The sequence below is a fragment of the Budorcas taxicolor genome, chromosome X (genome assembly GCF_023091745.1).
Source record: "Budorcas taxicolor isolate Tak-1 chromosome X, Takin1.1, whole genome shotgun sequence".
Lineage (NCBI taxonomy): Eukaryota > Metazoa > Chordata > Mammalia > Artiodactyla > Bovidae > Budorcas > Budorcas taxicolor.
Window position 1 is genome coordinate 144,406,137 of NC_068935.1, and position 26,218 is coordinate 144,432,354.

Here is a 26,218-nt window from a genome sequence, read left to right on the forward strand (position 1 = left end):
CGGGAACCCACTTCTACGTCCTCAAGTGCTGCTAGAGGTGAGGGGCGCTCTCAGGGGTCTCTTTCATAAGTGCACTCATCCTATTCGCGTCAGCTCCATCCTCATGACCTCAGCACTTTCCAAAGACCCCCCAGCCTCCAGACACTATCATAATGGGGGTTAAGACTTCGACACGGGAATTTGGGAGGGATACATTCAGACCACGGCAGTAAGTTCCATCGCCAGGGACATACGATGCCAAATACCACGGAAATCCAATCCCAGATAAAATGAGTCTTTGGACCACATAACTTTCAAAGGAGGTTCTGAGAGGGGTTTCCCTGGTGGTCCAGTGGCTAACACACTGAGCTCCCAATGCAGGGAGCCCAGGTTCGATCCCTGGTTGGGGACTAGATGCCACATGCTGCAGCTAAAGATCCCTGGTGCCCCAACTGAAACCCAACGCAGTCCGACATTTTTTTATCCAACCAGTCCACTCTGAAGGAGATCACCCCTGGGATTTCTTTGGAGGGAATGATGCTGAAGTTGAAACTCCAGTACTTTGGCCACCTCATGCAAAGAGTTGACTCATTGGAAAAGACTCTGATGCTGGGAGGGATTGGAGGCAGGAGGAGAAGGGGACGACAGAGGATGACATGGCTGGATGGCATCACTGACTCCATGGACGTGAGTCTGAGTGAACTCCGGGAGTTGGTGATGAGACAGGGAGGCCTGGCGTGCTGCGATTCATGGGGTCGCAAAGAGTCCGACACGACTGAGCGACTGAACTGAACTGAACTGAGAAAAGAATCAACTACCGTTGCAATTCAGATGAAAGAAAAATATTTCCATGCCACCAAAAGTGAAGCTGATATAATTTAAGTGTGAGTCATCACACACAAGCACGTGGGTGAATGTGCACCGGGCCAATGGTGAGAGGGGTAAAATTCAGATGCCTAAAGGCAGCAAAACCCAGCAGTAATCATACACGTCTCAAGACTTTATAGATGGAGGTGAGCCACCCCGGTGTCACCAGTGGTAAAGAGCTCACCTGCCAATGCAGGAGACACGAGATGCAGGTTCGATCCCTGGGTTGGGAAGATCCCCTGGAGGAGGAAATGGCAACCCATTCCAGTATTCTTGCCTGGAGAATCCCATGGAGGGAGGAGCCTGGAGGGCTATAGTCCACGGGGACGCAAAGAGCTGGACGACTGAAGCAACTTGGTGTGCATGTGAGCACTTTGCTCATGAACAAAGATAGGAGTAAAAGAATGTTTCAGTTCAGTTCAGTTCAGTTCAGTCGCTCAGTCGTGTCCGACTCTTTGCAACCCCATGAATCGCAGCACGCCAGGCCTCCCTGTCCATCACCAACTCCCGGAGTTCACTCAGACTCACATCCATTGAGTCAGTGATGCCATCCAGCCATCTCATCCTCTGTCGTCCCCTTTTCCTCCTGCCCCCAATCCCTCCCAGCATCAGAGTGTTTTCCAATGAGTCAACTCTTCGCATGAGGTGGCCAAAGTATTGGAGTTTCAATTCTATCAAGTCAGTGAAATAAAATAAAATAAAAGCTGGGGCTTTAATTTCATGACAGACTCACACAGGAGTGCAGAGCAGTGATGTGTATGGCTTATCCTATTTCTTCATTATTTACTAAACATTAACTGTAACTAGGGCTGCCCTTGTGGCTCAGCTGGTAAAGAATCCACCTGCAATGCGGGAGACCTGGGTTCGATCCCTGGGTTGGGAAGATCCCCTGGAGAAGGGAAAGGCTACCCACTCCAGTATTCTGGCCTGGAGAATCCCATAGACTGTACAGTCCATGGGGTCACAAAGAGTTGGATACGAGTGAGCGACTTTCACTTTCCCAACTGTAATCATCAAGCCTACAGGACTTGACTGTCTCAAGCACGCCTCTACGTGATTTTTTTCAATTTCCTCTCCAAGGCAGGGGTTCCCACCCTGTGGGCAGCAGGCCAGTACCTCCCCTCAGATCAGCAGTGGTGGCAGATTAGAAATAAAGTGCACAATAAATCAATGCATTTACATCATCCCGAAACCATCGCCCCAACCAGGTCTGTGAAAACCTCGTCTTCCACGAAAACCGGTCCCCACTGCCAAGAAGTTTGGGAACTGCTGCTGCGTGGTAACGCTGATGAGCTTATGCCCATTTCACAGTTGAGAAAACTGAGGCTCAAACAGAATGAGCCTCGGAGGCCACCGTCAGGGAATGACAGATCTAAACGGGAATACTGGGAGATGCACAGAAAACAGCGGATTATCCAAGACGGCGTAACGAGACACTCGGAGACACAGGGCTTCTACTTGGGTTCTCAGTACACACATGGACACCCTATCTGTAACAAAAAGGCCGCAGTTGAATGCTGGGTAATGAAGAAACTGGCTTTTAAAAGAGAAAAAAAATTGGTAGTAATTAAGAGAATAGATAAGCCATCGATGAAAACCACTGATATTCAGTCCTCTCCCGCATATTCCCATCCTTGACATGTCCTGCCTCCGCTTTTAATCCTCGTTCCTCTCGGACACCTACAGACTTCCCAGGTCAGAGACAGGAAACCCAGAGCTGAGGGCTCAGAGCCGGGCGTGCAAAGCTCCCAGCTGACGCCAGCTACACAGTGTGGGCTGCCTCTCCTCTTGGCTTCTAGAGAGTGGAGCCCTCCAGTGTCTACCTCAGGAGGTAGGGGGGACAGTAGGAGGCTTTTTTCTCTCCCCCCTACCCCCACATTGATGGAGGCATCAGAACCACCACCCCAGGACTTCCCGGCTGGTCCAGTGGGTAAGAGTCCGCCTGCCACTGCAGGGGACACAGGTTCTGTCCCTGGTCTCAGAGGATCCTACATGTGCCACGAAGCCCACGTGCCACAACTCCCGAAGCCCACCCTCTACAGCCCACACGCCACAACGTCTGAGCCTGCACCCCACACACAGAGAAGCCACCGCAATGGAAAGCCCAGGCACCACGGTGAGAGAAGACCCTGCTCGCCGCAACCAGAGAAAGCCCGGATTATAGCAACGGGGAGCCGGCACAGCTGGCTCAATAAAAATAGATTGGAAAGGTGTTACCTAGCGGCTCAGCTGGGAAAGAATCTGCCTGCACAGCAGGAGACCCCAGTTCGATTCCTGGGTGGGGACGATCCCCTGGAGAAGGGATAGGCTACCCACTTCAGTATTCTTGGGCTTGCTTCCCTGGTGGCTCAGCTGGTCAAGAATCCGCCTGCAATGCGGGAGACCTGGGTTCGATCCCTGGGTTAGGAAGATCCCCTGGAGAAGGGAAAGGCTACCCACTCCAGTATTCTGGCCTGGAGAATTCCAAGGACTGTATAGTCCATGCGGTCGCAAAGAGTCGGACACAATTGAGTGACCTTCCGTTTCACTTTTCACTTTAGATTAAAAAAGGAAGAAAGAACAGCTATCTCAGACAGTGGTTCCCACTGGCCTCATTCATCAGGACACAGCACGTCACCACCGAGAGGGGAGTGTTTATTTTATTTTCCCGTTATCGTGCTTTTTTCTTCTTCCCTCATGTACGCTTCACCAATCTTGCTCTTTGAACTACATGCTCATGTATATTCCAGGCATATATTTCATACATGATTATCACCACCATCTGCTCTTTTGCATTTCTGCAAAAGGTTAGAGCATTCTACTCAATATTTAAAATGCGTCTCGTATAACCTAGGATACATGTTAATTATTCAATTATTCTCCTTACAAGGTATTATGCAGTTGTGTCAACTGTTTCTCTTCCGTTCAATGAACTCAAGTAATTACACTAGTTCTCTGAGTAGTTATTATCCAAAACAAAGCAAATCAGAAGAAAAAAAAAAAAAAGTCCAGTACTGCCACAGTTTGCTATCCTGGAGAAGGAAATGGCAACCCACTCCAGCATCTTGGCTTGGGAAGTCCCACGGACAGAGGAGCCTGGCAGGGTGTAGTCCGTGGGGTCGCAAAGCGTCGGACACGACTGAGCGACTAAACCGCCACCACGGTAGACTGCTGCTGCTTTAACAAGCGACTGCAAACCGAAAGTCTAAAAGCAAGCCAAACGGACGATCCTAGGATATGGAGAGTGGGACCCAAAATAGGCTGGATCCACCTGAGCGGAAGGATTCAGGTGACGGCAGGGCCTTCCTTCCCGGGGGCTCCTGGGGAGGCGGGGTTTCCTGCTCATTCAGCTCTTGCTAAAGCGTGCAGTTCCAGCAGCTGTAGGACTGTGGTCCCTCAGCATCACTGGCTGGCCCAAGGGGTGCACACCCTCTGTGACCTCCTTATGCTAAGTCTCCTGCATCTCAGACTCTGCAAGCGTCTCCTATTTCTAAACCCACACATGCTTAGCTGGGGTCTGCCCACCTAACCCAGCACCATCTCCCCGTTCCCACTGAGACCCTCACGTTCATCCTGTCTACACAATCCCCTCTGCCAAGTGAGATTCTGGGTTCACAGCTCCTGGGGGGTACAGTGTGGACATTTTGGTGGGGGGAACGTTAGTCACACTCCCACACGATAGGAATTAAGAGGGTGATTTTATCGAGCGTTGGTGGAGGGGGAGCACGGGGGCCAAGCAGAATGTTAGACACCTGGACTCCTGTGGGGCCTCTAACGTAGCTCCCTTATTTTGTCCACATCACTGACCGTGAAGGATGCGGCTTCTTCATGCTTTCAGTAGGTGCCACCGCAGTTCACTGACTTACTAACTCATATTCATTCACGGAACACACACTGATGGAGATGGCACAGTGTCAGGGCTGGGCACTCAGTAGGGGACAGGAGACAGCAGTCCCTGACCCTCTGTGGAGCTTACACTCTAGTGAGGGAAGACAGACAAAAACTAAGCTACACAGAGCAGTAACAAATGTGTGCTGAACAGTGGTCAGCAAGCCACGGTGGGATATAGAAAGCATCCAGACCACCTGACCTGCCTCCGGAGAAACCTGTCTGCAGGTCAGGAAGCAAGTTAGAACTGGACATGGAACAACAGACTGGTTCCAAATAGGAAAAGGAGTCCGTCAAGGCTGTATATTGTCACCCTGCTTATTTAACTTATATGCAGAGCACATCATGAGAAACGCTGGGCTTGAGGAAGCACAGGCTGGAATCAGGATTGCCAGGAGAAATATCAATAACCTCAGATATGCAGATGACACCACCCAATGGCAGAAAGCGAAGAAGAACTAAAGGTGAAAAGTGAAAGAAGAGAGTGAAAAGTTGGCTTAAAACTCAACATTCAGAAAACTAAGATCATGGCATCCGGTCCCATCACTTCACGGCAAATAGATGGGGGAACAATGGAAACAATGACAGACTTTATTTGGGGGGGGGGGGGGCGGGCAAAATCACTGCAGATGGTGACTGTAGCCATGAAATTAAAAGATACTCCTTGGAAGAAAAGTTATGACCAACCTAAACAACATATGAAAAAGCACAGAAATTACTTTGCCAACAAATGTCCATCTAGGCAAGGCTATGGTTTTTCCAGTGGTCATGTATGGAGGTGAGAGTTGGACCACAAACAAAGCTGAGCGCCAAAGGATTGATGCTTCTGAACTGTGGTGTTGGAGAAGACCCTTGAGAGTCCCTTGGACTGCAAGGAGATCCAACCAGTCCATCCTACAGGAAATCAGTCCTGGGTGTTCATTGGAAGGACTGATGCTGAAGCTGAAACTCCAATCCTTTGGCCACCTGATGCAAAGAACTGACTCACTGGAAAAGACCCTGATGCTGGGAAAGACTGAAGGTGGGAGGAGAAGGGGACGACAGATCAGATGGTTGGATGGCATCACTGACTTGATGGAATGAGTGTGAGCAGGCTCTGGGAGTTGGTGATGGACAGGGAGGCCTGGCGTGCTGCAGTCCATGGGGTCACGGAGAGTTAGACACGACTGAACCGAGCTGAACTGACAGAAAATACCAGGTGTTCTGTAGATAGAGTAGCCAGGCACAGACTCAATGAAAAGGTAGAAACTATGAGCAGAATTCCTGTGTTTTTTTTTTTAATATATATATATATATTTTGGTGGCCCCAGTGCACAGCATGTGAGACTTTAGTCCCCACCCAGGGATGGAACCTGGGTCCCCTGCAGTGCAAACATGGAGTCTTAACTGCTGGACCACCAGGGAAGTCCCTCCCCTCCTGTTTTATGATGGGATGACAGTCCTTTGTTCACAATCTTGTCCCCTTACGAATAAGAAGAGGTGTTCTGACCCACTGCCAGCCTGATGTCTCTGTGTTGGTGTTGACCATTTGTGACAACTCAGGCATGGATTTACCAGCTTCCCCCTTTCTAGTCTTTAAGTCTACACAAGCTTAACAATTACATTATGGAAAAATATTTTCTTAAGAGAGGTTGAATATCAGTGTATGAATGAGACAGGAGCAATTGGTACAAAGAGTGAAAATATTCTCATCTCTTAAGTCGCAGAGTAATTTCACTTGTCAGCTCAACACTTCATTAGGTATTTCAAATCCTATCATTCAAATGTAAAATTCAAACAGGGAGAGTCGATAGTTAAAAAAGCAACAATGCATTTATCATTAAATTCGGGTGGAACTTTTAGCTCTCACGCTCAATCCATCACCTGTTGCCGTCCGCACACCATGTTCTCTATCACCCGAGGCTTGCTACGTTTCCCACAGAAAGATAAAGTGTGTGTCCCTCAGTCATGTCCAACTCCTTGCAGACCCCATAGACTGCAGCCCACCAGGCTCCTCTGCCCGTGGGGATTCTCCACTCAAGAATACTGGAGTGGGTAGCCACGCCCTTCTTGAGGGGATCTACCTGACCCAGGGATCAAGCCCAAGTCTCCCGCATTGCAGGCAGATTCTTTACCATGTGTACCATGAGGGAAGCCCCACAACACCCACAGAAGGAAAATAAAAATCGGCTGGTGTTTCTAAGAGCCGTGCATCCTTGCACGTTAGTCACTCGTTCGCTCCGACTCTGCAACCCCATGGATTGTAGTCCAGCAGGCTCCTCTGTCCATGAGATCCTCCAGGCAAGAACACTGGAGAGGGTTGCCACTGCCTTCTCCAGGGGGTTTTCCCGACCCAGGGATCGAACCCAGGTCTCCTGCATGGCAGGTGGATTCTTCACCAACTGAGCCGTCTGAGCTCCTAGGGAAGCCCTAGTGTGTCCTTGCCAATTTAAAATATTTCATGTATCCCCTTACCAATGCATTGCTCTTTGCAAGTCAGCTGAAACAGCTCCCAGAGATCATGAATTCTCAACCAGCTTCCACGTGTGTGTGGACAGAAAGGCATCAATGCCAAACGGAAGGAACGAAAGGGAACATTCGGTTGAAAATGTCAAGAGACCTGGATTCCCACTGGCAATCGGCACACCCTGGGGCGTGTCACATAAAATCTTTCTGCCCCTTTCTTCTGTTAAAAAAGCAACAGAAGAGGCGTGAATCTCGCCTGTCCTGCCTGATGTACAGAAGGCGTGTGGAAGGACTGAATACGGTAGTCCATGCACAAAGTCTTACGTGAACTGCAGAGCATTAACGTACGACAGTGTAAACAACAGTTATTGGTGCTCAAGTTCATGCACAGAGTAAATGTGGCCACGCTGAACATCACAAGAGAAGACACCGGGCGCGTCCCCAGGCCTCGGGGAGCCGCCTGCTGTGCTGTGGCCTCGGGAACACTGAGATCCGTCCATGAGACGCAGGACTGATGCAGCACCCATTATCTATGAGGCCCGAGATGCAAAGCTGGATTTAGAGCAGGGGTTCGCAACCTCCGGGGTCTAATGCCTGAGGGCCTGAGGCAGAACTGATGCAGTCATAAGAGGAAAAGAGTGGGCGATAAATGTAACGAGTAATGAATAAACGAGTCATTCCCGAACATCCTCCCGCACTCTTCCCCAGTCCACGGGAAAACTGTCCTCAGTAATACAAAAGAACTTACCGAACAGAAAGAGACTCACAGACTTCTAGAGGACAAACTTATGGTTGGCTAAGGCGGTGGGGGGGAAGGATTGGGGGAGGGATAGTTGCAGAGTCTGGGATGGACATGGACACACTGCTGTGTTTCACACAGAGAACCAGCAAGGACCTGCTGTCCAGCACAGGGAACTCTGCTCAATGCTCTGTAATAACCTTATGGTTCCCAGGGGGAAGGATGCGGTAAGGGATAGTTAGGGAGTTTGGGATGGACATGGACACACTGCTGTGTTTAACACAGAGAACCAGCAAGGACCTGCTGTCCAGCACAGGGAACTCTGCTCAATGCTCTGTAATAACCTTATGGCTCCCAGGGGGGAAGGATGGGGAAGGGACAGTCAGGGAGTCTGGGATGGACATGGACATGCTGCTGTATTTAACACGGAGAACCAGCAAGGACCTGCTGTCCAGCACAGGGAACTCTGCTCAATGCTCTGTAATAACCTTATGGCTCCCAGGGGGGAAGGATGGGGAAGGGACAGTCAGGGAGTCTGGGATGGACATGGACACACTGCTGTGTTTCACATGGAGAACCAGCAAGGACCTGCTGTCCAGCACAGGGGACTCTGCTCAATCCTCTGTAATAACCTTATGGTTCCCAGGGGGGAAGGATGAGGGAAGGGATAGTTAGGGACTCTGGGATGGACATGGACATACTGCTGTATTTAACACGGAGAACCAGCAAGGACCTGCTGTCCAGCACAGGGAACTCTGCTCACTGTCATGTGGCAGCCTGGATGGGAGAGGAGTTTGGGGGAGAATGTGCTGTGCTTAGTAGCTCAGTTCTGTGTGACTCTCTGTGACCCTATGGACTGTAGCCCACCAGGGTCCTCTATCTGTGGGATTCTCCAGGCAACAATACTGGAGTGGGTCGTCATGCCCTCCACCAGGGGATCTTCCCAACCCAGGGATCGAACCCAGGTCTCCAGCAATGCGGGTGGATTCTTTACCAGCTGAGCCATAAGGATACATGTATATGTGTGGCTGAGTTCCTTTGCCGTCTACCTGCAACTATCCCAACATTGTTTATTTATTAAGTATACCTCAATATAAAATAAAAAGTCTTTAAGGGAAAGAAAAAAAAAGTGTTCCATGAAACCCACCCCTGGCACCCGAAACGTTGGGGACTCCTGATTTAAAGGCCTCGCACGCTCACTGTGATCAACACGCACACCAGCGCTGGCTGGCCTCCTGCACCGTGGGACACGGCCGCCTTTACCTGGACGAGGTCCTCCCTGGAGGGAAAGCTGGAGGCCAGGCAGTTCCGCCCGGTCCTGCTGTTGGTGATGGAGACGTGCAGGCGGCCGTGGGCCAGCTCGTGCGCGTTGGCAGGGAGAACTGACTCCACTCCGCTCCTGGAGGAGAGAAAGGGAGCGGCCTGCAGGACTGCACCCCCTCGGGCCTGCGAGCCTCGTAGCTGCCCCCACCGGAAACCCATGAGAGAGTCCAGACAGTGAGAGGGATGCCAGAGGCTTAGCAGATGCACAATCTCACACGTCCAAAGCCAAAAAAAAGATATAAAATAAAAGCAGTGGAGCAAAGCCCCGCCCATGTGTTGTGGACAGGACAAGGCAGCCAAGATTGGCGGGAGGAGGAGGTCACCATTTATACGGGGCATTGGGGTCAGGTGGGCCCCTTGGTTACAGCAGGGAGTAGCTCATAAGCTCGCAGGTTAACGACCATCGTGGAGGACAGCCATTCCGCTTCATGAAACTGGCAGGTGGAGCCCCTCTGGCCTAAAGATGAGGAGGATCACGGGGGCAGAGACACGCGAGGAGACGAGACTGGGTGCCCGGGTGGCCAGGACTGGTCCGGCCGGGGGATGTACAGAGAGCAAGAGAACTTCCATCTGGAGGGGCCTGACCGCCCACCGCACAGTTCCTCTTTGATGACTGGTCGCCTCGTAAACATCCGAGGAGCGACAATGCTGACTGAGCTCAGTGTGGTTCATCCACAGCATCCTGGTTACACACGCTCTGCGGAGAAACGTTCTATATACACGTTCTGTTGCTCAGTCATGTCCGACTCTTTGGGACCCCATGGACTGTAGCCCGCCAGGCTCCTCTGTCCATGGGATTCCCCAGGCACAAATACTGGAGTGGGTTGCCATGGCCTTCTCCAGGGGAATCTTTCCGAATTGAACCCGAGTCTCCTGTGTATCCTGCATTGGCAGATGGATTCTTTGCCACTGTGCCACCTGGGAATATATATATATTCCCACCTGGAATCAAGATTGCTGAGAGAAATATCAATAACTTCAGATACGCAGATGACACCACCCTTATGACAAAAAGTGAGGAACCAAAGAACCTCTTGATGAAAGTGAAAGAGGAGAGTGAAAAAGTTGGCTTAAAACTCAACATTCGAAACTGAGATCATGGCATTTGGTCCCAACGCTTCTCGGCAAATAGGTGAGGAAATAGTCACAAACTATTTTGGGGGGCTCCAAAATCACTGCAGATGGTGACTGCAGCCATGAAATTAAAAGACACTTGCTCCTTGGAAGAAAAGCTATAACCAATCTAGACAGCATATTAAAATACAGAGACATTACTTTGCCAGCAAAGGTCCCTCTAGTCAAAGCTATGGTTTTTCTTTCCAGTAGTCACGTTTGGATGTGAGAGTTGGACTATAAAGAAAGCTGAGCACCAAAGAATTCACGCTTTGGTGGTGTTGAACTGTGGTGTTGGAGAAGACTCTCGAAAGTCCTTTGGACTGCAAGGAGATCCAACCAGTCCATCCTAAAGGAAATCACTCCTGAATATTCATTGGAAGGACTGATGCTAAAGCTGAAACTCCAATCCTCTGGCCACCTGATGCAAAGAACTGACTCATTGGAAAAGACCCTGATGCTGGGAAAGATTGAAGGTGGGAGGAGAAGGGCACGACAGAGGATGAGATGGCTGGATGGCATCACTGACTTGACAGAATGAGTTTGAGCCAGCTCCGGGAGTTGGTGATGGACAGAGAGGCCTGGTATGCTGTGGTCCATGGGGTCGGAGAGTCAGACACGACTGAGCGACTGAACTGCTGATTGATATATATATATATATATATATATATACGTACCTCAATCGGGCCATGAAATCATAGCCAGGTGTTAGTGCCCCAAAAGACTGCCTTCGGATTTCTTCAGCAAAATCATAGGTAAACTTGTTGCATTCCTGAAAAAGAAAAGTCATACTTGACTCTACGTTTTGTCAGAAAAAAAGCAATTCTAGTTCCAGACCTCTGTGCCCACCACACAAGGTAATTATATAAGTAAGTGATAGCTGCTGAGTCCTGTCTGACTCTTTGCAACTCAATGGACCGTAGCCCTCCAGGCTCCTCTGTCCATGGGATTCTCTAGGCAAGAATACTGGAGTGGGTAGCCATGCCCTCCTCCAGGGGATCTTCCCAACCCAGGGATTAAACCCTGCATTGCAGGCAAATTCTTTACCATCTGAGCCACCAGGGAAGGCTGCCAAACAAAATACCTGGACCCTACAAAGCTAACCCCAAATGTCCGGTGCTTCACAGGCTAGAATCCCTTCTGGGCCTGACCCTCACCCACCACTCCTAGTCTCCAGGCAAGCTATGTGTTCTCCCAATTACAATCTTTTTTTTTTAAATCACCTTTGGAAAATCCTTGAAGGCTGGATTCCAATGCTAATTGAGCACTTTTTTTCTACAGACCTCTCTAAGGCAACTCCTCTCCCACGACAATTCTGTGGCCTCAGGAACGTTTCAACTGCAGCTCTGCAACAGCGCTGCCAATCAAGACCAACACGTACAACAGAGAAAGGAGTTGTGATGACCTTCGTATGCAAAGGGCAGATCACAGTCTCTGGAGGTTAGTCCGGGGCAAAGGCGTCCAATAAAAGCCCCCCGCCACCTAAGTGGGGTCTAAGAGGCAAGCCAATGCTGAATCCTCTATTGGCACATGCTCACGTAAGAATGCAAGGGGGGTTAACATAAGTAAAATAGACAGCCAGCGGGAATCGCTGGGTGACTCAGGGAACTCCAGCTGGGGCTCTGTGACAACCTAGAGGGGTGGGATGGGGAGGGAGGTGGCAGCGGGGTTCCGGAGGGAGGGGATGTGTTATACTTATAACTGATTCATGCTGTAAAGCAAAAACTAACAGAACATTGGAAAGCAACTATGTGCTCTGCTTAGTCGCTCAGTCGTGTCCGACTCTTTGTGACCCCGTGGACTGCAGCCCGCCAGGCTCCTCTGTCCACGGGATTCTCCAGGCCAGAATACTGGAGTGGGTTGCTCTGCCCTCCTCCAGGGGATCTTCCTGACGCAGGGATCGAACCCAGGTCTCCCAAGTTCTTTACCACCTGAGCCGACACGGAAGCCTGGAAAGCAACTATACTCCAATGGAAAAAAATATCCTATCACAAGCCAAAACAGAAAAGAATATTACAAATTAATGTGTATATATATGTGTGTGTGTGTGTGTGTGTAACTAAGTCACTTTGTTGCACATCAGATATGAATAACAACTTTAAATCAGCTATACTTCACTAAAAAGAAAAAAGAGAGAATTTGGAATGGGACGTAGGAGTGAGTTTTAAAAGGAAGGGGATATACGTATATCTATCTGATCCATGCGGATGTATGGCAGAAACCAACACAATATTCTAATTATCCTTCAATTAAAAATGAGTAAAGGTTAAAGAAAACAAAGAATGCAAGGTGGATATAATCACCAGACAGGACAGACAGGAAAACTGAAGTTTGTAGGGCTAAGCATCTTTCCTACTATGTCATCAAGAATGAGTGTCATAGCCAGGACCTGAACCCAGACCCAGCTTTGATTTTTTTTAGTTCATCCATCCAGCAACCTACTGACATCAGGCTTGGGGCTAGGCACTGGGATTCACGAGATACACAGAGCCCCTGAGTCAGGGGAGACACTGCCCGAAACTGCGCATCCTAAGTCGGCCCGAGAGTAACTGTTTATGTGAGTTATTTTATGACAGGAGGTTCCTGGTGAGGAACGTGCAACCAACAAGCCAGCACCAACCGCAGGAGTTCAGGAAAGGCCAGAAGGAGGACACCATGTGTCCTTCCACCTCCCAGAATCCTTCTGGCGGGCATCCACCTTGGCTGAGCAAACAAAGAGGAAGGGCCGTGAGTCAGACTGATGGTCCAGAGACAACCAGGAGACTAATCCCATCACCCTAAAACCCCAGACCTCGAGCCACGTGGCAGAGTAGTCCTCCTGGGTTCCCTCACCCTCCTGCTCTCCACCCGGGCGTCTCTTCGCAATAAAGTCTCTTGTGTTTAAAATGTTGTGGTTCTGAACACTTAAGTGTGACCTTGACTTCATCCCTGGGCATGGAAGCGTTAATCATTATATGATGACTATTCCAAGTGGTTAAGAGGATGCACGTAATTAACAAATAGAATATTTTCCACCCGCTGAGGCCAGTTCTCAAAGTCAGAGAGGGCATCACGACTGTCTAGAAGCAGAAGACAGATTTTAAAATACACTGTCGTTGTTGTTGTTTGGTCGCTAAGCTGTGTCTAAGTCTTTTTCGACCCCGTGGACTATAGCCCGCCAGGCTCTTCTGTCCATGGGATTTTCCAGACAAGAATACTGCAGTGGGTTGCCATTTCTTTCTCCAGAGGATCTTCTGGACCCAGGGATTAGACCCGAGTCTTCTGCATGGCAGGCAGGTTCTTTTATTATTGAGCCACCATGGAGGGCTTAAAAATATAGACTGCATTAAATGCAATACTTAATGAAAGCTTACTATTATTACTTCTAGATACACTACTTGAAATTTAGGGCTTCTTACTATGGCAATGAAAAAGCCATTAATTAAATTCCATTATCATTCCATTTAAATTACAGGGTCATGTTTTACTTTACACGCCTGTCTGTAAGTAGAAGCAAGCAAAGACTTTATCACCTACATGTTCCAGGCCTTGAGAACAGGCTCTGTGTTTTCATGATCAGTTAACGGGGAAATAAATCTTTGCTGGAAAGAAACAAAGCTGGAATCTTCAGACTAAAGAAACACTCATGAGCAAAATAAGGCATTTTATTTCCTTGTCTTATTATCACCCCCCAAATAATCTTCTTTTCCAAATGGCGAGCAAAGCTCTTTAAGGGTGACATTTTAAAAGAAGTCTTAACCTTTTCTGTTTCCCAGGCAAAGGATGACTTCTATGCAGTTAACTTAATAGAGTTAAACAATCATCTTCCCTGTTTGTTCTTAATTTATTGGTGAGCAACACAGCCTAGTTACTAAATTACCTCTATTTTCTGCGGCGCTGTGAGGAGAACCGAAGCAACCAAGGATCCCGCGGAAGCCCCAGCAAAGGCCTTGACATCCTTCAGCAGCTTTCCGCCGTGTTTGCAAAGTGCCGATGCTGCCCCCAAGTGGTAAATGCCCAGAAACCCACACGCTGCAAAGGACAAGTTGATGGGCTTCATTCTAGCTGCGAAACTGGGGAAACAAAACCCAAGAAATGCCTGTAAGGTGGTCTAGTTTGTTCCACATGGATGCTAGTCATCATTTCTTAGAAGTGATGATATAAATACAATTATGCATGTTTAATTATACACACACACGCGCGCGCGCGCGCGAATATATATGTATATGGGCTTCACAGATAGCTCAGTTGGTAAAGAATCCGCCTGCAATGTGGGAAACCCCAGTTTGATTCCTGGGTTGGGAAGATACCCTGGAGACGGGATAGGCTACCCACTCCAGTATTCTTGGGCTTCCTTTTAGCTCAGCTGGTAAAGAATGAGTCCGCAATGCAGGAGACCTGGGTTCGATTCCTGGGTTGAGAAGATCTCCTGGAAGAAGGGAAAGGCTACCCACTGCAGTATTCTGGCCTGGAGAATTACATGGACAGTATTATAGTCCGTGGGGTCACAAAGAAAATGTATGTGTGTCTACATACATATAATTTTCTGGTCTAAGCATATTTTCAATCAAAGTGTAACTGAACGACCAAATCTCTCAAGGAAACATTTTCTTTTTCCTCGCTCACCTTGACCCAATATACTTCTGTTAATTAACAAAATTAACATGTTTATATTTATTCAGTACGTAGACTATGCAGCCTAGTTTCTAATTACTTGGCAAAAAGCAAATGGATTAATTTCAACGGGCAAGGCCTTTGGCCTTTTTTCTTAACCTTTTGAAACATTTGGGGGCCTGGGTGACTGTTAACATTAGTAACATCACTACAGACTATAGCAAATTCCAGATTAAAGACATTTGCTCTTTGCAAATGGCATCAGTAAATTAAAAATAGACAGCTTGGCTCCCTACCCGGTTCCCTTGTGAGCATTCCTTTGTTTTTTGTTTTGCTTTTGTTTTCAAACTGATGCTGACAATTATTCCATAATGCAATACTGAATTATTCAACAATTTAATGTATTTCATAGGGAAGTTTCTCAAGACAAACTGAGACTGCGACTGCCAAAGGCAATTGAAGGTCCAAAGAAATATCACCTGCACCACCTGATATTTGCAACAAATTTAACCGTAAAATATTTTTTTTCCACGAAACCTCTGGGGGCACGATTTTACCGTGTGTATAAAACATTCACCCTTGCAATGCTCTTCACTCGGATGCTCTCTGAGTGAAGGGGAAAGGGGCGTCACCCAGGATTTTGGTACCTTCAAATTAGGTACTTGGCCTGGGCCTGGAATTTAGGAACCTAGGGCCCTGATCCATCCTAAAGGAAATCAGTCCTGAATATTCTTTGGAAGGACTGATGCTGAAGCTGAAGCTCCAATACTTTGGCCACCTGATGTGAAGAACTGACACATTGGAAAAGACCCTGATGCTGGAAAACATTGAGGGCAGGAGGAGAAGGGGACGACAGAGGATGAGATGGTTGGATGGCATCACTGACTTGATGGAATGAGTTTGAGCAAGCTCCGGGAGTTGGTGAGTTGGTGATGGACACGGTGGCCTGGCATGCTGCAGTCCATGGGGTCGCAGAGTCGTACACAACTGAGTGACTGAACTGAACTGAAGGCCCTGATGCTTGTGTCTTGAGCTACTGAAGCCGAGCCCTGGTTGGGTTTAATTTCTTAAGAATGGAGCGGGAAGAAGGGTTTGGGTGCTCAGCCTCCAAGGATCTGGCCCAGCGGTCGCTGGCCCAGTGCCCAGCCTCCCACCCCCGAGGTCTGGGTGTGGCGGGAATGACGCCTCTTACCCAGACCCACTAGCCCCTGGAGACAGGTGGGCTGGTCAGAACCTGCGGCTCGCCGCCCCGCACCCCCTCTACCAACGCAGGTCGGAGGCACTTCCGCGCAGAGCGCATCCTCCCGCCCTCAACCGGAACCGGAAGGCGGGGCCGGGCCGTCATTCAACTTGGCCCCGCCGATCAGGGCGGGAAGACGCGCGCCTTGGGCCCGCCCAGGAAGGTTCCGCGGATAGAAGGCAGGCGCCCGGTCTACGACGTCATCACGCTGGCGCCGGCGTCCGCTCGGCCCCGCCTGCTCCGTTGAAAATGCCGAACCTAACATGGCGGCGCGCGCTCGGCCCGCTTCACCCTGGGGTTTCCTCTCGCGCGGGTAAGGCAGGCGACATTCTGGGCTCGTACCGTCTCCGGATAGCTAGGGTCGGCCCTTACCTGAGAGTCCGCTGACCGAACGACCTGTGCCTTGCACCGGAAGTGCTTGGCTCTGTGGCCGGCTGCTTCCCGGAAGTGGTTTCCCGTCTCCTCCGCCTCGAGGCGGGGCCGGCTGTCCGTGTTAGGGCGGGCTCTAGGGGCCACCTTGCGGCGGGCCGTCCCTCGGTTTTTGCAAGCCAGCCTGTGATTTGTTGTCCATCAGCATTATTGGAGAGGCCGAACTACGGCTTTGGGCAGCGTTCGGTTCTTCAGGCCGCCTTAGGCTGTGTGGACGCGGGTTGTGTTAACCTTTCTGAGCTTCCCAGGTGACTTCTCTGCAAAACGGGGTGGCAAAATGCGAGCTGGCGTTAACTCGTGGAAGTTGGTGCTGCAGAGCCGGCCTGCAGCTGACCAGCCTCTTGTTTTCGTCAGCAGGCGCCACTGGCCCTCGATAGATCTAAGCGTGGCGGCCCGCACTCGGCTGGCATTTCCACCCAGTCAAAGGACCGGCGGCTCCTTCTGTCCCTGAATAATGTCTTCCCTGTCTAATCCTAACAGTCAAGCCTGGAGGAATTGGTGGGCTTTGTGGTGGAAGGTGGCCCAGATCCCCTTGTTGGAGGACAGTTTTATTCCCACCGAAGCTACAGAAGAGAATCTGAAAAATGCCAAGAGTGTCTCTAAGCGGGAGAGGGAGTGGGCGGGAGCTCACTTTCTTTCTGCCCCATTTGAGATTCCAGGGCCCTGGACTCTGCCCCAGGACACTTTTCTGTAGGCAAGAGCGCGGGATGTGATGAGTAAGGAGGCGATTTTGTTTTTCTTTCTTGTGAACAGCAGATCATGAAGACACCCTAACAATTATGGGTAGCACAACTGCCTTATGCTGAATTCTTGACTCCATTAGGATTTAGTGAATGGAAGGGGGAGTGGGTATATCAGGAAATGTAGAAGGACGCACTGTTCAATCTTTAATCCTTCCACTGCCTTCTAACTCTCTGGTAGGGTGTGGTCTTTCCAAGAGAGCATCCTCCAGGGAACTGGAAAGGAGGAAACCCAGGCCTCACATTTCCTGAAGCAGAGTCTGCGTTTCAGCAGAATCCCCAGAAGTTGCGCTGCATGGTAAAGTTGGCAAAGGCCTGGCCTAACACCTGGGGTGGTCTGGCTTAAAGTGATGTGCTGGTATCGCAAATGTAAGAAGAAATAAGGTCCGCAGAGCCAAAATCTGTGGTGCCACAGAGGCAGAATTTGGTGGTCATGGTGGGCGACTAACTGTTTTGTGCATTTGGATACTGCCGGCAGGTTGAGAAGAGGGCGACAGACGCCGAGATGGTTGGATGACATCATCGAAGCACGGGACATGAGTTTGAGCAAGCTCCAGGAGATAGGGAAGGACAGGGAAGCCTGGCATACTGCAGCGTCACAGAGTCGGACACGGCTGAGCCACAACAACAACAACAAGCAAGTTGATTCAGAAGACAGATGAGAAATGTGTCCCTGGGGCAGCAAGGCTGAACACCACGACTTGGAGATCCTTTGTTAAAAGGGAAAATGAGATCAGCGGTTATTACCACACCTGCTGGTGAGTGCGATCCCACCACATTTAAGGGTCACGGAAAAGTGTTCACAGGCTCCATAATGTAACTCTTAACAATTTAAACTCTAAAAAATGAAGAAACATCCTTCTTCTCCTTTTTAGCCCTTGTCATACCTACATGCAACTAAGTAAAAGGTTCATTTTCATGCAACTAATTAAAAGGTTCAGTTACCTTTCCTTAAGGAAGAACATCAGATTTAAGCATGTTTGTTTTCATAATCTCAGCTCCGTGCATACTGCTTGTCACATAGTGCATGATTAATAAATATTTGTTGTGATTGTTGGATTTAAGTAAATTACTCTTGTGATGTGAGTAAATAGACTTTAATTGCCCTTTAAGATCTTTTTTTTTTTTTTCAGTAAATCTTTTGCCTGTTTTTTGCCTGTTTTCCCCAGTAACTTAGTTTTGAACTGGCTTATGTGCTAGCCTTTTATCGTCTATGGGGTCGCACAGAGTCGGACACGACTTAAGCGACTTAGCAGTAGCAGCAGCAGTATCAGACATTTATTAAGGACCCATTGTTTAACAGACATAGTGCCGGTACTGGGCACAACCAGTTAACAGGAATTCATTCTTCCTCACCTAGAGCCTAGTGGGCAGGGAGGCAGACAGTCGATGTGTAATCGTAGAGGCGTGATCGTTGCTAGTACACAGGCATACCGAGATGCTGTGCCTGTCCACGCTGAACTGGGGCCCCGAGCTCTGGGAGGCACCCACGGGAGCAGCTGGCACAGAAGGAAGGTGCCCAAGGCTTTCCCAGTCCTCAACTTGAGTGAAAGTCGCTCAGTTGTGTCCGACTTTTTGCGACCCCGTGGACTGTACGGTCCATGGGATTCTCCAGGCCAGAATACTGGAGTGGGTAGCCTTTCCCTTCTCCAGGGGATCTTCCCCACCCAGGGATCGAACCCAGGTCTCCCATATTGCAGGCAGATTCTTTACCAGCTGAGCCACCAGGGAAGCCCAAGGATACTGGAGTGGGTAGCCTATCCCTTCTCCAGTGGATCTTCCCCACCCAGGAATCGAACTGGGGTCTCCCGCTTTGCAGGCGGATTCTTTACCAACTGAGCTAGCAGGGAAGCCTGTCATCAACTTCCTCCTACAAAATTTGATTCTGTGTTTTCATCAAGAAGGAGAAATATGCAGGCAGGGGATGCTTGCCACCCCTCTGCCCCAAGGGCAGGGCCAGAGTCTCCTGTTCCAGTCTGCTGTCCACGTGGTGGGATTTGTGTTTCAGCCTTGGCATCCTAGCACAGGTGAACAGATCTGTGGAGCATGCCATCATTCCGTGTGACACCCTTATGGTCCCTCCATGTGGCAGCTCCTCACCCCTGTCACCTCCTCCCAGAACTCTGCGTGCTGAGCCTGATAGAATTAAAAGAAGAAGTGCACAGGCTTCAATTTCAGGGGGTTGTGGCCAGAGCATTGGCCCACACAGCGGCGCCCTTGCCCCAGAGGCATCAAGGTGGTGCCGCAGGTCGCCATGGCCTGGTGAAAGCATCCGTGTGTCGAGACCACCGTAGCGTTCTGAGGAAGACACTTCTGCAGTCCTGGAGTAGAGCAGGCGCTGGGCACCCACAGAGAAGGAGGCTGCGTTCCTTCCCACGGGTTGTCGTCGCTCAGGAGGAGGGGCAGACCGCTGTGGGTGAATGACGCCACAGGGAGGGAATAAAGGCCGGCTTCCCTGGTGGCTCAGACGGTAAAGCGTCTGCCTGCAGTGTGGGAGACCTGGGTTCAGTTCCTGGGTCGGGACATTCCCCTGGAGAAGCAAATGGCAATTCACTCCAGCACTCTTGCCGGGAAAATCCCATGGACGGAGGAGCCTGATAGGCTACAGTCCATGGGGTCACAAAGAGTCGGACCCAACTGAGTGACTTCACTTCACAGAGGGAGTTAGCGCAGAGCCAGGGCTTCGCTGGTGGTTCATTGGTAAAGAATTCACCTGCAGTGCGGGAGACCTGGGTGTGATCCCTGGGTTGGGGAAGATCCCCTGGAGAAGGGAAAGGCTACCCGCTCCAGGATTGTGGCCTGGAGAATCCCATGGGCAGAGGAACCTGGCAGGCTACAGTCCATGGGGTCGTAGAGTCAGACATGACTGAGCGACTCAGCACAGCACAGCGCCACGGTGGGAGACGGAGATAGAAAAGCTGGCCCAGGAGGTGTGATGGCGTTTGTTGGGCCTGGGGAGGCAACTGTGATCCTCCCATACCACACCCACCCTTTTCTCTGTGTTTTCTTAAATGAGCTGAAACTGAATTTCTAAATCTTGCAAACAGAACAGTTCTTCATAATATAAGTGCCCTTTCCCTTGCACCTGTTTTCTGTCTGTTAGAAATATGCTAGAAGAACTGACCACTGGAAGCAAAACTCAGTGACTCTATTCTAAATGGAAGTATTTGTCTTTAAACTGTATATGAATTCCATATGTAATATATTTTTGATACATATGTAGGCTTCCCAGGTGGTGCTAGTGGCAAAGAATGGTAAAGAATTTGCCTGCTGATGCAGGAGATGCAAGAGATGCAGGTTTGATCCCTGGGTCAGGAAGATCCCCTGGAGGAGGGCATGGCAACCCACTCCAGGATTCTCGTCTGGAGAATCTCCATGCACAGAGGAGCCTTATGGGCTAAGGTCCATAGGGTCGCGAGTGGGATACAACTGGACCGACGTTAGCACGCAAGCGTGCATGCATATATGCAAATATATGTGTTTAATGTGTGTGTGTATATATATGTGTGTAGTTTAAAACTAGGGGTCATTAAGAAGTGTCAATTACTTGTCATTGGATACATCTGAAAATGTATAGTACAGATCCTAACATGGCCTAGAAACTAAATATCAAGCTTTTTTCCATTAGAGAAGCATTTTTAAAATGTAACTTTTATGTATAAACTTTGTTTTAATTTCACAGGTGAAGGGTTCCGAATATAATATACACTGAACTGAGAAATCAAAATGGAGAGGTTTTTTTCCCCAGGTGTTTCTGTTATTGTTTATACTGCTTGCGGTTGATACTCTGCATAAGTGTGAGATGGACCAGATAAACTTCCCAAATTTTCATACTTGAAACATATGTTTTTATACCAAAGGAGTTTAGATGTTTGGTTGCTAGGTGTTGGTGATTGGGGGTGATGGTGGGAGAGGGATACCAAATGCAGGACAGAGTCCTAGGCCTTCTTGTTATGCTTCATGTGGAGGATCCAAGGTTTCTGCAAAGCTTTGATTTATAAACAAAACATAGTATCTGTATAATACAGTAAAACTAGGCGTGCCTGAATGTAACAACTTCCTGGTGCCGACTTGCTCCATCCAAGGTTTCTGTATTCTCTGCCCTGTTTTTTTTTTTTTTAATTTTTTTTTTTTATTGTTGTTGTTGCTAAACAACGCTGCCGTTGACCTGACTGTTTGTGAGCCACAGTTTGTACGGATGTTTGCAGATAGGCCTTCTTGTTATGCTGCATGTGGAGGATCTTCCAGTGGAGGGAATTATTGGGGAAATTATATCAGTGTCAGGGAAGTGAGGTTGCTGAGTAACAGACAGAATGTCATCTTTGGTGACTTATGCTTCATCAGATTCACCACAATGCCACTCTGTTTTACTTTGGATTGCAGGGTCTGATCATTACTGACACTGTTATCAAAATAAATACCAAATATTAATTGCCAAAACATCCACTTATCTAATCACCTCCTTTCAAGTGGAGAAAATAAGAATTCTGGTCTATTTTGTTTTAGCCTGTACTCCTACCTGCTGGAATTCTGTTATTAATAATTGTTATGCCTGTTGACTGCCCGTTCTGTGTCAGGCCTTTGTACCCAAGATCTCTTGTAACTTTCACAACAGTGATGACAAGTGGGACGATAAGGAGAATTGAGAGCGAAAATGGTTTTCCCACATCCACACACAGGCAGAGATTATCAGCCCCAGTCTCCCTAATTCCAAAGCCTGTACACAGACCCTACTTCCCTACACTGGCTCAAAAATGAGAAATAATCTCAATAATGAGATATTTAAATATATGTGTTTCTCATTGTGTGTCCAGGATTGCGCTGTTCGGCCATTATGAGCATCACAACCTTGTTATCCCTTCAGTCCTTTCCTTGGTCAGAATTTGTATATGGGCTTCACATTTAGTTATTTATAATTTTACTAAAAAATGGTAAAGTAACCCAAGTGTTAGTCACTTGGTCACATCTGAACTCATTGCGACCCCGTGCACTGTAGCCCACCAGGCTCCTCTGTCCATGGGATTCTCCAGGCAAGAATACTGAAGTGGGTTGCCGTTTCCTGCTCCAGGGGATCTTCCCAACCCAGGGATCGAACCCACGTCTCTTGCATTACAAGTGATTTCTTTACTGTCTGAGCCATCAGGGAAGCGCCCCCAGATAGTAAAAGGGTTGAATAAATGGGATCTATGAATTTATTTATAACGTGTAGGAAACGTGCTTGCCTCTGGAAAAGAAAAAAAAGGCAAGAGTAGCAGCTAATTAAGGCACCCCTTCCTGCCTTTATCAGTTACGGCGGCAACTCTTTCTGATGACTGCTTTTCTTGGAAGTTGTGTCGTAATTTGGTTATTGCAATGAGAGCAAAATTTGCATTAGGAACAGTGTTATAAAAGCAGGTCACATCATTGGCTAAGGTCCTACCTCCAGATATACCATATATCTAATCAGTTGTCTTTTTGCCTTTCATCAGTCTTTAAATAAACTTTACTTAGTGTCTAATATAAGACAAAGACTGGAGTAGGCATTCGAAAATTTAAGAAAACATTTAGATGGATAAACTGTCCATTTTTAGCTTGCTATCTTTTCTTGCTGGAATGTACTTTCACATTTTTCTGTTCTGTTACGTTCTACTTATCCTTCAAGGCCTAAACAAACCCTTCTGTCTCAGGGTGCCCTTTTGGATTAAATTCAAACAACTTCTGTCAATATTAACCCCATTCTTCTGTTTGCTACCAGGCCTGGGGCATTGTGACAGCGTTTATCACCTCTTACTTTGGTTAGAGATGTGCTTGCCTCCACCTTCTGTGTTCAGAGTTGATTTGGAGCAGGGCCTGTCTCGTCCGGACCGGTTGCTGCCAGCCTCTAGAAGGTAGTTAACACATAATACCTGTTTAGAAGAGTTATGAATCTTTAGGTTGTGTGTTTGATAACAATCTTTAGTTGGTATATCTGACTGGCTGAGACAGAGAGAAAATTCTGCTTCAAGTATCTTCACATTTCAAGTTTCTTCAAACTTCAAGACAGTTTAACTAGAAAAATGGTACCAATGAACCTGTTTGCAGGGTAGAAATAGAGACGCCAATGCAGGGAACAGATATGTGGACCCAGTGGAGAAGGAGAGGGTGGAATGCACTGAGAGATCAGCACTGACCTATCTATACTGACATGAGTGACACGGACAGCTCGTGGGGAGCTGCCGGGTAGCACGGGGAGCTCAGCTCGGGGCTCTGTGATGACCTGGAGGGGCGGCATGTGGGGAGGGGAGGGAGGCTCAACGGAGCCGTCATGTGCATGCATACGACTGATTCCTTGGCGGCTCAGCTGGTAAAGAATCCTCCTGCAATGCGGGAGACCTCGGTTCAATCCCTGGGTTAGGAAGATCCCCTGGAGAAGGGAAAAGGCTACCCGACTCCAGGATTCTGGCCTGGAGAATCCCATGGGTTGTATAGTCCATGGGGTCCGCAAAGAGTCGGACACGACTGAGCAACTTTCACTTTTGGAGAAGGAAATGGCACCCCACTCCAGTACTCTTGCCTGGAAAATCCCAAGGATGGAGGAGCCTGGTGGGCTCCAGTCCATGGGGTCGCAGAGTCAGACACGACTGAGCATCTTCACTGTCTCACTCAGTCACTCACGGCTGCTTCACGTTGTACAGCGGTAACTCACAATGCTGGAAAGCAATCCTCCTCCGATGGAAAGACATGTATCAGAAGGTTTAGCGGTTGGACCAAGCGTAGAGGTGGCGGGATCAGGCCTCCAGTCGGTACCGCAAAGCCACCCTTGTGCCATTTCTGGTTTCTTTTCTCGTCCGGGTTTCCACCTGCAGTCAGAACATCCCCCAGGAGGCTGCTGGCTGCCTCTCAGCACGTCGGGGGAAAAGTTCTTTCACTGCCCACCTCTCAGGTTCAGGAAGGGAACTCCTGGTTCTGTTTCCTTCACATGCATGTCCTTGAAGAGTCCGTGTGAGCAGCCAGTCATGACACAGTGACATGGGCCCGTGATGGGGTGAGCGAGTACACCTGAGGATGGGTGTGCAGTGAGGGAAAGCATTGCCAAGTCCAGATGGACGTAGTTGGTTAGGCCTTCCGGGGGAAGAGGTCTGGCAGTCTCAGCCACGATTGCCTCTGCAGTAGGAGTATTTGTTGAGTTCAAGAAGCCAAGATGCAGCTGTCATCTCTATATAACAGCTTCCCCGGGGCTGCCGTGGTAAAGAATCTGCCTGCAATGTGGGAGACGCAGGTTCCATCCTTGGGTTGGGAAGATCCCCTGGAGGAGGGCATGGCAGCCCACTCCAGTACTCTTGCCTGGAGAATCCCATGGACAGAGGAGCCTGGTGGGCTGCAGTCCATGGGGTCACAGAGAGCTGGACACTCCTGAGCAGCTGAACAGCAACAGCAGCCATCTCTGAGATGGAACCTCCTTTCCTGTGAACATGTTGGCTCATGAATCATAAAACACACATTTGACCCCAGTCTCACTCAGTATTGGCCCTTCATGCGTCTCCATGGAGCCCAGGCTCCATGGAGAATCGAGCTGGAGAAAAGAATGGTCTAAATTAGAAGAAATGAACTCAGCGCTGTGCTGCAAGAAAGTAAAAATTCTTACACTCATCAGAGGTACCCAGAATAGTGAAGGGCAGACAAGGGCAATTGAAACACGGTGTGACCGAAAAACCCGGAAGACAAAAGCCCAACCCTGTCATTATAGTCTGAGATATTAGCATCTGATAGGGACTTCCCAGGTGTTTCAGCGGTAAAGAACCTGCCTGCCAGTGCAGGAGACACAAGAGACTTGGGTTCGACCCCTGGGTCAGGAAGATCCCCTGAAGGAGGAAATGGTACCCCACTTCAGTATTCTTGTCTGGGAAATTCCATGGACAGGGGAGCCTGGTGGGCTACAGTCCATGGGGTTCCAAAAGTGTCGGACACAACCTAGTGATTGAGCAAGAATGCAATCTCTATGTAAAACGGGCAGACAGTCCTTTAGATATATAAAGATTCACAATACATATTCATCAGATGAGTATTTCCTCAAAACAAGACTTAAGTGATGTTTGGTGCATTGAAAAGTTAGTTGCGATTTTAGATATGTTTAGATGAGCAGTGCATGCTGTTTGGTATAAATATTCAGCATTAAGTCAACAATAGTTTTCTTTTTCTTTTTTGCATTATCTGGGCAATTTGGGATATTAGAAATGGTGCAAGACTGTTGCTGATGAAATTGGTATCAGTTCAGTTCAGTCGCTCAGTCGTGTCCGACTCTGCGACCCCATGAGTCGCAGCACGCCAGGCCTCCCTGTCCGTCACCAACTCCCGGAGTTCACTCAGACTCACATGGATGCAAATTTTTCCCTGTGAAGTTTCCCTGTAGGAAGCTGTGATTCTATAGGTGTGCTACCCAGCATCTCATCCTGTACATAGGGGCAAAGAAGTAGACGCTAAATAAATGTTTGCTTTTGACAAAGAAGTAGATGCTAAATAATTGTTTGCTTTTCACATCAGTGAAAATACTGACGATGCCCTTCTCCCAAGAATATTATGTAGAGTGGGAAGTGATCCCAAATGTCTCCCCGTCATCCCTCACTTCGGAGCAATTGGGAAAGAGTATAGTCCACACTTAGTGTCCAGTAACGTTTTTCATATGTTATTTTAAATCCATAACAAGCATAAACTTTCAAAAACATCTTTTACAACATCTGCACAGAATTTGAAAGATGGAAAGTGACATAATATTAAAAACTGTACAGATGCATGCCCTATATGGAAAGCTACAAATTAAACAAGCAAAATGGGCCAGAAGCCTGAAAGGCAGGTCAAAGTGAAATTCTGAAAGGACCCAGGCTGCCATGGAGAAGGCAGCTATAACTTCTGAATCTTCTGTTAGGA

At 48.7% G+C, this 26,218-nt stretch overlaps 1 protein-coding gene and 1 long non-coding RNA gene across 4 annotated transcripts in view; one reads left to right on the forward strand and one right to left on the reverse strand.

Moving 5' to 3' along the window:
* Positions 1 to 16,591, reverse strand: part of PNPLA4 (patatin like phospholipase domain containing 4) — a 41,661-nt gene extending 25,070 nt beyond the window's left edge. The window contains exons 1-4 of one of the 2 annotated variants that reach the window (XM_052663346.1): positions 16,539 to 16,591; positions 14,193 to 14,385; positions 11,011 to 11,105; positions 9,161 to 9,296 (exon numbers count right to left, since the gene is read on the reverse strand). In XM_052663346.1, coding sequence (XP_052519306.1) covers positions 9,161 to 9,296; positions 11,011 to 11,105; positions 14,193 to 14,372 — 411 coding nt within the window. In that variant the 5' untranslated portion in view covers positions 14,373 to 14,385; positions 16,539 to 16,591. Of the gene's footprint in view, positions 1 to 9,160; positions 9,297 to 11,010; positions 11,106 to 14,192; positions 14,386 to 16,118; positions 16,222 to 16,538 lie in introns of those variants that run through there. The other variant, XM_052663347.1, reaches the window with a different exon arrangement.
* LOC128070043 (uncharacterized) overlaps positions 16,404 to 26,218 on the forward strand; it is a 105,377-nt gene continuing 95,562 nt past the window's right edge. The window contains exons 1-2 of one of the 2 annotated variants that reach the window (XR_008201598.1): positions 16,404 to 16,479; positions 17,814 to 18,093. This is a non-coding gene — a long non-coding RNA (uncharacterized LOC128070043). Of the gene's footprint in view, positions 16,480 to 16,736; positions 16,844 to 17,813; positions 18,094 to 26,218 lie in introns of those variants that run through there. The other variant, XR_008201597.1, reaches the window with a different exon arrangement.